The sequence below is a fragment of the Girardinichthys multiradiatus genome, chromosome 18 (genome assembly GCF_021462225.1).
Source record: "Girardinichthys multiradiatus isolate DD_20200921_A chromosome 18, DD_fGirMul_XY1, whole genome shotgun sequence".
Classification (NCBI taxonomy): domain Eukaryota; kingdom Metazoa; phylum Chordata; class Actinopteri; order Cyprinodontiformes; family Goodeidae; genus Girardinichthys; species Girardinichthys multiradiatus.
Genome location: NC_061810.1, coordinates 2,848,351 through 2,862,897, shown reverse-complemented (window position 1 = coordinate 2,862,897; position 14,547 = coordinate 2,848,351). Strand labels below are relative to the sequence as shown.

Below are 14,547 nucleotides of genomic sequence, written 5' to 3'. Positions count from 1 at the left end.
ATTAGTTATACCCCTCAAACATTAATCACATCTATAAGATTATACTTGCCTGCATACAGTAGTCATGTTCTGGTGGTGTATATATATATATATATATATATATATATATATATATATATATATATATATATATATACACATATACATATACATATATACACATATACACACTGCTGAAAAAAATAAAGGGAACACAATATAACTCCAAGTAAATCAAACTTCTGTGAAATCAAACTGTCCACTTAGGAAGCAACACTGATTGACCATCAATTTCACATGCTGTTGTGCAAATGGAAAAGAAAGACAACAGGGGTGTCTAATCTTTGGCGATTAGCAAGACACACTCAATAAAGGAGTGGTACTGCAGGTGGGGACCACAGGCCACTTCTAAGTACCTATGCTTTCTGGCTGATGTTTTGGTCACTTTTGAATGTTGGTGGTGCAATCCTAAAGTTAGAAGGAAGAAAAAAAGAGTTGACTAAACAGAGAAACCAATAGGACTTTGAGAAATATTTTTTATTTGTGTGTGACATGAGAACTTCTGAACATACTTTATATTTCTTTTTCATATTGTCCCACTTTTGTTTGGCCTGCAAAGGGTTGACCTTCCCCTGTTGGCCCATCTTCTCCAGAATTGTCCTAAACAAGCAAAAGGAAAGAGGGAAAACCAAAAGAAGTATGTTAATCACTGGATGGATATTTATGAAAGTTAGAAAGATAGGAGTTATTGAAACTGGACAGAAACTGACTGCAAAGAATGTTGTTATTGAACCTCCAAGCCACGGTGGCTGAGTTTTTAGCTCCATTAAAAAGGTGGTGGTTCTCACCCCTGAGCTTAATAAACTGGCCTGTCTGCTCCTTTGTCCCTAAACAATAAAAACAAAAAACAAAAAAAACATCTTGCTTAATATCAGTGTAAAAAAAGTCTTTTTATTTTTATTTTACATTTGTCTTAATTTGCAGAACATATTAAAGTATTTCTATGCACATGCCTAAAACAAGCTCTTCCAATCTTTTCACTTCTTTTCTGAAATTTGCTTGCATTTGAAAATGTATTTCTCTTCAGCTGTACCTGGAATCACGAATTATAATGCTAGCTGAATTATAAATATACTTTTAAAAACACATATAGCACATTTCTTCATCAAAAATGAATATTTAAAAGCTTATTTATTCTCAATCTAACTCTCCAGCAATACGGTAAGATTACATAAAATCGTCCATTTATTCAGGTTAACTTTAATATCACCTGTAATGTTAAATCAACTTACAAGAACAAATGACACAATACATTAAAATAATGCTAACATAAACTGTTAGAAATCACTTGTGTTTAACGTTCACTGTGATGACTGGCAGCAGGCGCTCAGTGTCGATAGTCCGGTCAGATCTCTACCGGGCTAGCTCGCCCCATCACCGGTAGGGCTGGCGAGGCAAGCCGGGAGTTAATACGGCGGGAGCGGAAAACTCCGAATACGTCGGAGCACGTTTGAAATTAAGCGATGTCTTGATGAATCAAGCAGATTTTTCACGTCTACACAGTTATATTCCCGCACTAAAAACATTGTAAAAGTTCATTTGTGTCACAGAAAGTGTAATTTTTCACAATTTACTCACAGCTTTTGCCACTGTGGTCCACCATGGATGCCCCTGTTTGACCAAACCGCTTCGACCCGCAATGAATCATGGGAAAAGATGGACCACGAAGGATACTCACAACTCATCCTTAAAATCGGGCAAAAGAAGGACACATTTGCATAATGAAGCAGAAATGCATACGGTAAAGGAAAAAGAGAGACGAGGAAATGTAAAAAGCACAAAGGCATGTGTAAGGAAAAGGAAAAAGAAAATATATATATTTCTGCTTTTATTTTTAATTTTGTCAGGATCGGTCCTCCATACATGCATGCTCAGTATGAGGGATTGTGAGGGATTGAAATAACAGCAAATAATGCAAAATTGGAGAGTAGTATGAGAATGTAGCGAAGAGAGTAAAAGTGGTCATTATGTCCTCCAGCAGCCTAAGCCTATAGCAGCATAACTACAGAGATAGCTCAAGATAACCTAAGCCACTCTAACTATAAGCTTTATCAAAAGGAAAGTTTTAAGCCTAGCCTTAAAAGTAGACAGGGTGTCTGCCTCACGGACTAAAACTGGGAGCTGGTTCCACAGGAGAGGAGACCGATAACTAAAGGATCTGCCTCCCATTCTACTTCTAGAGACTCTAGGAACCACCAGTAAACCTGCAGTCTCAGAATGAAGTGCTCTGTTAGGAACATATAGAACCATCAGATCTCTGATGTATGATGGAGCTAGATCATTAAGGGCTTTATATGTGAGGAGGAGAATTTTAAATTCTATTCTGGATTTAACAGGGAGCCAATGAAGGGAAGCTAAAATAGGAGAAATATGATCTCTCTTTAATTTTCATCAGAACTCTTGCAGCGTTTTGAATCAGCTGAAGGCTTTTGACTGCATTTGTGGACATCCTGATAGTAAAGAATTACAATAGTCCAGCCTTGAAGTAACAAATGCACGGACTAGTTTTTCAGCGTCAGTCACCCCTAGATAGGATATTTCTAATTTTGGCAATGTTCCGGAGGTGAAAGAAGGAAATCCTAGAAACCTGTTTAATATGGGATTTAAATCACATGTCCTCTGCAAAAATAACACCAAGGTTTTTTACTTTATTACCGGAGGTCAATTTAATGCCATCCAGGTTAAGTGATTGACTAAGCAGTTTCTTTTTCAAAGACTCCCGACAAAAGGTCGGAAGTATTTTGTCAGATGACTGAAGCAGGGCTTCAGTCATCCTGACCTTACGCCAGCTTCCTGCTGAAGTCTGGTTCCTGAAATGAGCCAAACATGAGATGTGGTCTGCAAACAAATTGTATTCATATTCTGTTTTTGCTCATTTTGTTTAAAAACTGTGCAACTTAACGCCTGATTTACTAAGGGTTTGCATGTATAAAAACCAATGCAAACTTGATTACACACCTTAGCTGATCTACTTACCAGGTGCAACATGGATTGCGTCTGTCAAAAGGAGAAAAACAGCTCGGCGCGTGAAGTACGGAGGCTTGAGTCCTTGACGCAGCTGTTCCTGGGTCGAGTCCCTAACCTCGGCAACCTGTGCTACATGTCTTCCCCCTACCTTCGCCCCTCTTCCTGTCTGCCTGTATTCAAATAATAACAAAAATAAAGGCAACTAGTGCTCCAAAAACAATTTTTAAAAAAGGGTGCAAAATAGCAGGGTCCATCCATTTAGCGAGTTTGCCTTCATGAATATGCAGCACATATGCTGATCATCAGAATGTGCAAAATAGTGGGAGGAGGATATGCAAATATATTAGTTACCACCCGCAATTAAATTTATCAAACCTGAAACGGATTGCAGGTGCAGTTTCTGCATCTATATTTAGCAGGTTTGAATGGCAGGTGCCTGGCACAAAACAGTGTCTGTGGTCATTGTGGTGTGAATGAAGCATAGGTGCAATGACAGACAATGGAGACAAAGAACCTGTTGCACATGTCAGCTTTTTTTTTTACTGTCAGAAATAAAACAATAGAAAGATAATCTATCCAAAAATTACATTTTGTAGCTACAGCATTATAATTCCAGTGCACCTTTATGGGACGACACCGTTAATGTCTGGATGCACTGAGGAGAGAGAGATTTTGGCCAGAAAAGGTGGCGCAGATTATAGTTGTCTGCTAAATGTTTGCATCTGGACTGCAGACAATCTTTATGCAATTAAACCAAAATGAAAAATACCAGAAAAAGGGACATTGAAGGAAAAAATAACAAAAAACTGCCCTGGTTGCTCCTGAAAGTGTGCACTCCGATCTTGAGATTTTTATTTATTTTATCCCTTAATTATCCTTCACAGGCTCCGTACGAAGCAAATTCATGTTGAATTGAATAAATGTATTATTATTGGCCTACCATGGTTTGCCTTGGGTCAAGGAACCCATATCCCTCAATTCCAGCAATCTGTTAGTCACTGAATGAAAGCCAACTGCTTTCGCAGGCAGGGGGAGGGTGCTGACAAAGTCAGCTCTTCCAGGTTTTATGACTGATTAATCTTTTAACTTTAGCTTTTATTATTTTCATCTTTTGAACTGTTTTTCTTTAAGTGCATTTTAATGTTTCTTCTTCTTTTACTTCTTCTTCTTGTTTTTCTTATTATTATTTTTCTTGTTTGCTTGTTTTCTTGTTAACCTTAGCAGATCACCCGCAACACGCCTACTAATTGCACGTGCAGTTTTTTTGCACACACAATTTAGTGCCCCTTACTTGGGGTCTTAGTAAGTCAGGCCCTTAGAGCTAAGTTCACTCAGCAATTGGTTGAAGCCAAACCTGAGAAATTAAAGGTTCAATTTCTCTGCAATCCATTTGATTCTGATACATAAATATCCAGTCACAGACATAGGGTGTCTGCTGCAAATGTATTTGTGCATTGTAAGTTTTAACTTGAAGTCAGTGAAAAAAATGCAAAACCATTTGTGCATTGTTACCGTAAAGTTGAAGTCACAGAGAGAAATGGTATAGGTGTTTTGTAATTGTAGAATTTTGTATATCACACATTGAAACAACAGTTAGACCACTACAGATTCTTAAGTACAAGTACATGAATTGGATACAGTTTCATGTCTTCAAATTTGTAAGTACAAGTGCACAATTTGTTTTCTTGGCGTCACACATCAAAAACCTCTTACATTCACAGTTTTGCACCAATTGATACTAAAAGAAAGGTGCAAAACAAATTTACACACCTGTATTGACATCCTTCCACAAAAGCTTTTTTATCACATCCAATAGGTCCCTATTTAGTGAATGCAACTGTTACAATCAGCTGGGGTGAGTCACAAATGCTAAGTCACACCTTCTTTTTGGTGTGCTTTAATTTTTGCCCCAAATGTTACGCTGATATGGAGCAAAACTGTCTCAGACTTGAAGGTAATTTGTATGTCCATACAGCTGTGGGCACTGCCTGCTCCAGACTCAGAAAGTATGAACCAACCAAAAATACCACCATGCTTAGGACTATAGGACCTTAGAGTGGTGTCTTAAAAGGTAGGGGATATTGAGTCCAAGTGGGCCATGTTCTGCACTTAGGTCATCCTGAAATTTCACCTGGAAGCTGTACATCCCTAATCTTTTTTGTGTAACAGGTGAACAGTTATTCATGACAACATACTCTTTATTTTCTGAAATACAATGGGTCAACACACTCACCTTTGTGAATACAACAACACAGTATATAGGAAGTGATTCGAAGCTGAGGCAGAAGTAATTACAAATTCCCACCAATTCCTCCGCCTGCTGTATTTTGTATTTCACCTCAGCCAGCTTAAGGAAAACATTTATTCTTTCTGTCCACAAACTACTCATCTGCATTGTACAACCTGGAATCAAAGATAAACTGTGTGACTCACAGAATACGATTTCTGTACTTGTACTCACGAACCTGAAAACGTTTAACTGTTTGTTTTGCATGTGTGAAAGACAGAAAAGATTATACAATTACAAAACTCATTACTCACCATTCATAGCATTTCTTTCTCTGACTTCAAATTTACAGTTACAATGCCCAAATAGTGTTTAATTTCTCTTTGTGACTTCAAGTTGAAAGTTACAGTGCACAAATATTTTTGCACCAGTGCCTCTGCAGGACTAACAGATGTGTGAGCAACTTTTTTTTATGATGAAAATGATCAGAACATCCCACAGGAGTGTTGTAGAAAAATTTGTTTTTACCAAGACAGAGACCGATGATTGTCACTCAGAATCAGCTTTATTTTAATCTTGCAAGAGAGAAGGATTTTACAGCATTGGAGATGTACTCAGTAGTGCTGCCAAATTGTTCTGACCAGACAAAGCAAAAGTTCTCCTAGAAGCTACAACAGTTTTCAAGGTAACTCTCATGAGACCTGTTGTCCTAGACATAATCTTAACAGTGTGGCATACATATCATCTCACACAGCTGCAAGCAGAAGGCTGAGAAACCATTACTCTAAGACTAAATAAGAGAAGAATGGAACAACACTGAGGGGTTCTAATACTTTTGTCAGTTCCTGTAGAGTATCAAGGAGCAAATCAAGCAAGGCACTAAAATTTCCATAACAGGAGTTATCTTGATGATGCTCACATCCATTCAGTCAGTTCAGTCATTCAGTTGTTTTCGGAAGTGGAAGTGCTCTTCTGTGCTAAATTATGTCTATTAGGACCAAGTTAACTAAATCTAAACTAAAACAGAAAAGCTTTATTCATATTTATAAAAAATATTTTGAGTTGAGACATCTGTAAACATTGTCATGTTTGTGTCTTCTTTTTTTAAAAAGAAGGCCCTGAACTAAGGACAAATCTTACATTTTGCACCCTTAGTGTGACACATCAATTTGTTTTTATTTTACTGGAAAAACGTAGTTCTTTAAAGCCATTGATCTAACTGTTAAAAGAGAAGTAGACTGAGGTCATACTTTAGTCTTTTTCCCATGACTACATATGTCCTCACAATGTCCTATAAAACCGAAAAAGGAAACATTGCTGGTTCCTGGTCACTTCCTGACGCCTTTATTTCACCGCTGTGCATTTCCTGTCATTTCTCATGCTCTTTCCTATGATATTTTTGTATTAGTACTTTTCAAATTTAGTCCATTTTCCTCTTTATTTGCTTGATTTAATATTTTATCTTTGTCATGAGCTTTCGTGTGTCTTTATCTGTCCTCCTTCATTCACCTTTTCTACATTGTATTGTTCTAGATTTGCTGTAAATACAGACTTAAATGAGGCTCCCTGAGTTACACAAAATGATCCAACCTGGTAAAGGCAACATTCTCCTCAGTGCTCTTAAAGAAGAAACCAGAGTCAGATGATGTCTCAAGCTTCCACAGGAGCAGATGCAAAACTGAACTGCTAAAACAGAAATGTCATGTTACCCTTAGTGAGAGACTAAATGTACATCCTTCAATCAAACGAGGTGTGAAAATTTTGACAGGTGGGCGGGACTTCCGGTGGCTGGGACATCCTAGGGCGGGACTTCCGGTGGTGGGCCTTCCTGTGACCTAACCAGATATCATCATTAATCGGATGTTGTCATTAGCCGGATGTTGTCATGAACCGGATGTTGTCATTAGCCGGATGTTGTCATTACAAGGAAGCGAATCTTTCTAATTGTATGTTTTTAGATGTTATTTACATCTAAAAACAAAACATGTAGTTTATCCACTTTAAAAGGTCACTCAGGTTAGTGCAGGCATGTCACACAAAATTCTGATAAAAAGAGAGAACCTGACAGAATTGTAAATTAATTTTGTTTAAACGCAGGGGTTATTTAGATGTTTTTACATCTAAAAAACAAGAAAGACAAAAAGTAGATACAGAACTTTTCTTCCTCTGCTCAAATGTTTGAGTAATCGAATCTGCACCAGCAACGTGTAGAGATGATCTAAAAACAGAGAAATAAATTAACTGAGAAAATAGTTAAAAAGTAAGCCAAACATGGAATTATCTATTTATGAGTGCTCAGTATGATGTTTCCAAATTAGAAATGTATTCTACAGCTAAAAGACCTTGTTTGGAATCATGAGAGACTCCATTTGGTAAAATGGATGATAATTTTAGTTACCTTAAGCTTTTCTTTTTTCATCTTAGAGCAATAGTTATTGAATATTTAGAGAAAACAGTCATCCTGTAACTGCAACCTCGTCCTTCTGATTCAAAGTCTTCTTCTCATAACACGTAGGAGGCGGAGGATGTATCCTGTAGGTGTGGTCTATGACGTAATTAGTGGTACACTTAATATTTAATGATAATTTTATTGTTTTAATTTTGTCCAGTTTGACCCTCCATTCTTGATGCCTGTATAGGAGGTCATGTCAGAATTTGAATCAGGTGTGCTGGAGCAGACGCACATCTAAAACTTGCAGGGAAGGGGTCCCTGAGGACCAGGGCTGTGAACCATTGAGGTACAGTTTTTAAATTGTGAAGGTAATGCCTTTTTGCGCTTTTGCTCACCAAGTACATTTCTCTTGCTAGGTGCATTTTTCTTTCATTTCAGCAACTTGAAACATAAAAGTAATGTAATTGTTCAAAGGAAACAATCACTTAATAAATGAGTAAAATACAACTATGTACATTTTGTTTATTCAACTAAGATAGGCATGGTCTGTTTCCTTGTTTGATATTTTATTTCTTGATTCTTATTCTTTTTACTTTAACTGGCCTTTACTACAGCTAAAAACAGGGACCTAACTGGTCCTTCAAAGAAATTACCAAAAGACTAAATTAATTAAACAAAAATGAGAGTGGCACAGGAGTGGGAGTCGTTCTAAATGGGAGCGGGATGGGAGTGGGAGTCAATTTACCAGGAGTGGGACGGGACAGGATTTTTTTTTTTTTATGCTGGCCTGGATTGGGATGGTACAAGACATTTTTCTGTGGGAGCGGGATGGGACAGGAGAGAAAATCCACTCCCGTGTCACCCTCTTGTCCTCACTAAAAGTTAGAAAGTGAAACACATCACCCCAGTTCTAAAATCATTACATTGGCTCCCCATATCTCAAAGAATAGACTTTAAAATACTTCTGTTATTCAGTAAATCAAAAATCATCATTAATTTTAAATTTTTTATGTTTTTTTATCATCTTATTATTTTTATTATTTTTATTCTCTTTAATTATTTGAATCAGTTGTATCTCAATAGATTGAATCAGTAGATGGTTTTCTCCTGGAGGAAAAATGCAAAATTAGTCTGTAGAGATTGAATAACAGAAAAAGCAAGATATGCCAAATGAAATAATTATTAAATGAGGCTGATGATAAAGAGTAAAGTTTATAATAGTTGTGGAAGTTTTTTGAAGAAGTAAAAAGAGAACCAGGTGTTTTATTACCCCATCATGCATTCACTAGTCATGTCATATTGACTGTGCTAAACTGTGGCTTAATCCTGTGTTTACTTTAAATTTAATTGGATTGAAAGGAATTTCGCAGGTGTCTAAAGTGATCAGTGAGGAACCAAACCCATCCCCAATTCACGGCAAAGATATTTAAAAGTAATGTTAATGAAACCCCGGCTCCCTATTACAACAAGTACAAAAGACATGCCTTGAGGTGCCTTGAGGGAAGGAAATGACAGCAATTTTTAAATGCCCTTTTTTTTTTTTTTTTTTTCCTGGGAGGTTTAGAGAGAAGCGCTTATCTGTAAGCAAGACATATTTTAGATAGTCTGCCAGCATTACAGAGAATGACGACTGTTAGTACTAATGGGCAAAAAATATTAAATGAAATCAACGGAGAATGACTGATGGAAAGATGCTCAGACAAAGGCAGGAAAAAATGCATTTATTTCAAATATTTGTTATTTGACAATTAAGCTGACAAATCCTCTCTCCTATTCCCTTAATCAGAATCAGAATCAGCTTTATTGCCAAGTTTGTATGTACAAACGAGGAATTTGACTCCGGTACACTTTGTTCTCTGTTTCTTTTTTTTTTTCGCATTAAAGAATATACACACAGCTCCCGAGACACCTCCGCAAAACCGCAGACGCCTTAATTCAACAAACAGTGACGTGTCTGAGGTCTGATCACCTGTTCAATAAACATTGGATGTGGATTGTCTGAGACAATGGTTGACACTTTGGGCAGGGAAGGAGCACCGTCGCTTTAATTACTTTGTCTACAGTTGGTGTGAAGACTGTCTGAGACATTACGCAAGAAACAGCTGTGGATGTCTGGCTTAATTCAATAAAAATTGACATGTCTGAGTACTTTTTAACTTTTTTTTTTTCTTTCAGTTTCTTGTGACGTTTAACATAGACCACACCTACAGGATACATCCTCCGCCTCCTACGTGTTATGAGAAGAATACTTTGAATCAGAAGGACGAGGCAGCAGTTACAGGATGACTGTTTTCTCTAAATATTCAATAACTATTAAGATGAAAAAAGAAAAGCTTAAGGTAACTAAAATTATCATCCATTTTACCAAATGGAGTCTCTCATGATTCCAAACAAGGTCTTTTAGCTGTAGAATACATTTCTAATTTGGAAACATCAAACTGAGCACTCATAAATAGATAATTCCATGTTTGGCTTACTTTTTAACTATTTTCTCAGTTCATTATTTCTCTGTTTTTAGATCATCTCTACAAGTTGCTGGTGCAGATTAGATTGATCAAACATTTGAGCAGAGGAAGAAAGGCTCATTAAACATTGGATGTGTATTGACTGAGACAATGCTCGAGACTGTGGCCCAGGAAAAGAGCACTGTCAGTGTGAAAACTGTGTCTGAGACAATACACAAGAAACAGCTGTGGATGCCTTAATTCAATAAACAGTGACTGAGGATTTTATAACCTTTATTTTTTATTTTTTCAGTTTCTTGTGACTTTTAACATAGACATACTGGCTACAACCTCGCTCCCATGTGGAATGAGGAGAAAACTGTTTTCTATAAATCATCAATAACTATTGCTCTAAGATGAAAAAAAGAGAAAAGCTTAAGGTAACTAAAATTATCATCCATTTTACCAAATGGAGTCTCTCATGATTCCAAACAAAGGCTTTTAGCTGTAGAATACATTTCTAATTTGGAAACAGCATACTGAGCACTCATAAATAGATAATTCCATGTTTGGCTTACCTTTTAACTATTTTGTTTTCAGTTCATTTATTTCTCTGTTTTTAGATCATCTCTACAAGTTAGTGGTGCAGATTCGATTACGCAAACATTTGAGCAGAGGTAGAAAGGTTCTGTATCTACTTTTTGTCTTCCTTGTTTTTTAGATGTAAAAACATCTAAATAACCCCTGCGTTAAAACAAAATTAATTTACAATTCTGTAAGGTTTTCTCTTTTTATCAGAATTTCGTGTGACGTGCCTGCATTAACCTGAGTGTACCTTTAAAGTGGATAAACTACATGTTTTGTTTTTAGATGTAAAAAAACATCTAAAAACATACAATTAGAAAGATTCGCTTCCTTGTAATGACAACATCTGGCTAATGACAACATCCGGTTAATGACAACATCCGATTAATGATGTGATAGGTATTATTTAGTCAACTCAGAGGTAAGGAACGACACAGAGTCAGTTATACTTGCGGCAAGGGTAGCTGTGCAATACAAACTACGAAGTATTAACACTTCTCCCTCTTTGTTTATACATGTTTGGTCACACACAGTTCAAACATCATTCAGGTGTGTGTGTGTGTGTGTGTGTGTGTGTGTGGGGTCAGAAAGGTTAGGATTCATTTGTCTTGATTATAAACAAACAGAGGAAGTGGGAAGTGGGGACCTGGTGAATAGCCCCCAGATGCTGCTAGTAAAACAATAAAAGAATAAAAGTATAGCTCATTCTTGTGACCATCTCCCTTCCTGTAACATGTAAGGAGGGAAAAGCACTTACATGAGTGATAAACAATACAAAAGATATAAAAACCTTAACATTCCACCCTGTGTTATCACGAATAAGTCATGAGTAAATACAGGTCCTTCTCAAAATATTAGCATATTGTGATAAAGTTCATTAAGACTGCCGACCTGACTGCTGTCCAGAAGGCCACTATTGACACCCTCAAGCAAGAGGGTAAGACACAGAAAGATATTTCTGAACGAATAGGCTGTTCCCAGAGTGCTGTATCAAGGCACCTGAGTGGGAAGTCTGTGGGAAGGAAAAAGAGTGGCAGAAAACGCTGCACAACGAGAAGAGGTGACCAGACCCTGAGGAAGATTGTGGAGAAGGGCCGATTCCAGACCTTGGGGGACCTGCGGAAGCAGTGGACTGAGTCTGGAGTAGAAACATCCAGAGCCACCGTGCACAGGCGTGTGCAGGAAATGGGCTACAGGTGCCGCATTCCCCAGACCTGGGCTACAGAGAAGCAGCACTGGACTGTTGCTCAGTGGTCCAAAGTACTTTTTTCGGATGAAAGCAAATTCTGCAGGTCATTTGGAAATCAAGGTGCCAGAGTATGGAGGAAGACTGGGAAGAAGGAAATGCCAAAATGCCAGAAGTCCAGTGTCAAGTACCCACAGTCAGTGATGGTCTGGGGTGCCGTGTCAGCTGCTGGTGTTGGTCCACTGTGTTTTATCAAGGGCAGGGTCAATGCAGCTAGCTATCAGATTTTGGAGCACTTCATGCTTCCATCTGCTGAAAAGCTTTATGGAGATGAAGATTTCATTTTTCAGCACGACCTGGCATCTGCTCACAGTGCCAAAACCACTGGTAAATGGTTTACTGACCATGGTATCACTGTGCTCAATTGGCCTGCCAACTCTCCTGACCTGAACCGCATAGAGAATCTGTGGGATATTGTGACGAGAACGTTGAGAGACTCAAGACCCAACACTCTGGATGAGCTAAAGGCCGCTATCGAAGCATCCTGGGCCTCCATAAGACCTCAGCAGTGCCACAGGCTGATTGCCTCCATGCCATGCCGCACTGAAGCAGTCATTTCTGCAAAAGGATTCCCGACCAAGTATTGAGTGCATAACTGTACATGATTATTTGAAGGTTGACGTTTTTTGTATTAAAAACACTTTTCTTTTATTGGTCGGATGAAATATGCTAATTTTGTGAGATAGGAATTTTGGGTTTTCATGAGCTGTATGCCAAAATCATCCGTATTAAGACAATAAAAGACCTGAAATATTTCAGTTAGTGTGCAATGAATCTAAAATATATGAATGTTAAATTTTCATCATTACATTATGGAAAATAATGAACTTTATCACAATATGCTAATATTTTGAGAAGGACCTGTATATATAAAAGAAAACACTCTGTGTGAGCACAAACCCACAGGACGGAAAGCAGATTATTTTTGGGAAACACTCACACGGTTCCTCCGCCCCTAGGCAACCACCAGTCATGGCAGAGTGAAACAATATAATAAAACAAAGAAACAAAATGTAATAAAAAAAAATAAAAGAATTAAAACAAGCCTTGTTCATATCATCATTGCACTTTTTCTCATTTCACTTAAACAGCAACTTCTTTCGATTTTCTGCTATACGGTCATTTTATGAAGTACAAGTATGAATACACTCAGGCATTGATGATATATTCATTTACAACATGTCATCATAATCATCTGCTTTTTGGGTCCAGTGTCCATCTTGTCCATCTCTTCTTGTGTGATGTTACATCCTGTGGATCCTGTCTTAAACAGAGAAAGAGCCCTGCTACCAGGATTAAGCTCAGGCTTATCAGTCCTGTCCACACGTTACAAAAAGCCATGCTAAATTGGGCACAGGTCAGTTGTTTTCTTCGCTGGTTTGAGATGTTGGACCATATGGGTCCAACCCCTTTGTCTTTCCCCTGTTACCCCGTCGGTTGGTTTGGCTCCTGTAACGGCAATATTAGCTTACAGTAGCTCTTGTGGATCCAGGATGGTCTCTGCGATTTTCAGAGCTGTCGGTGTGGTCAGGAGAACACGATATGGCCCTTTCCAGCAGGGGGTGCTCCAATCCTTTCTGTGAAGTGTCTTAATCAGGTCCAGGTCTCCAGGCCTCAGGTTCTCCTGTGAAATCGGAGCAGAATTTACTGGCAGACTACTGGACAATTGTACTTCTTTTGTTTGTAACATTTTATTCATCCATTCAGCTAATGATGTTTCCTGCTGTGCTTTTCCTATGTCATCCATTTCTGATGGCAATGGAAAAGGTCTGCCATGTACTATTTCAAATGGAGTAAGACCAGTTTGATTTGGAGTTATTCTCGTCCATAATTTAACCAGAGATAGACATTCCGGCCATGGCCTCCCTGTTTCTTCCATTGTTTTTCTTAATCTATTTTTTATTGTTCCATTTGTTCGTTCAACCAGTCCAGCAGATTGCGGGTGGTAAGAACAATGGTTTTTTAACTTAAACCCTAATGCTTTAGAGCACAGTTCTATTACATTATTTACAAAATGAGTCCCATTATCTGATCTTGTGATTTGTGGGATACCATATGTAGGGAAGAAATGTGTCACTAAACTTCGCCACTGTGAGCGCATCACAGTGTTTTGCAGGATACATTTCCACCCACTTTGAAAATGCATCTATAACCACTAAACAATATTTCTTTCCCCCTGACCATGATAACTCTATGAAATCCATGTGTATCGTGTGAAAGGGATGAATAGCTGCTGGGAACCGGCCTCTTTTGGGTCTCATGTTTCCCTGTGGATTATGTTTGCAGCAGATAATACATGATCTACAAAAGTTTTTTGCATAGAAACATTTATGGTATAGAAATAGATTTACTAAGTGTATCCTCCCCCCGCTCGACACATGGCAAACCCCGTGTGTCGCATTGGCTGCCGTATTGTATAAATTATTTGGTAATATTGGCTTATTTTCCAAATGAGAAATGTCATCTTTCTTTATGGCCCCTCTATTCAGCCAAGATTTAACTTCTGCAGCTGGTGCAGATTGTTGTGAATCTTTCAGCACATCTGTATCTATAAATAAGAGATCTGACATTTTCAAAGTGAGGGGAAGTCTCGAAGCTATTTTAGCAGAAATGTCAGCAATGGTGTTCCCCTTTGTTTCCATGGTTT

At 38.0% G+C, this 14,547-nt stretch overlaps 1 protein-coding gene across 7 annotated transcripts in view; it reads left to right on the top strand.

Moving 5' to 3' along the window:
• The window catches only part of LOC124884235 (unconventional myosin-XVIIIa-like), a 242,600-nt gene that overhangs the window by 207,686 nt on the left and 20,367 nt on the right, over positions 1 to 14,547 (top strand). For 4 of the 7 annotated variants that reach the window (XM_047392029.1, XM_047392028.1, XM_047392026.1 and 1 more), the window contains one exon: positions 3,019 to 3,229. The exons of the other annotated variants lie outside the window; for them this stretch is intronic. In XM_047392029.1, the coding sequence (XP_047247985.1) occupies positions 3,019 to 3,190 (172 nt within the window). In that variant the 3' untranslated portion in view covers positions 3,191 to 3,229. Of the gene's footprint in view, positions 1 to 3,018; positions 3,230 to 14,547 lie in introns of those variants that run through there. 7 annotated transcript variants of the gene reach the window in all.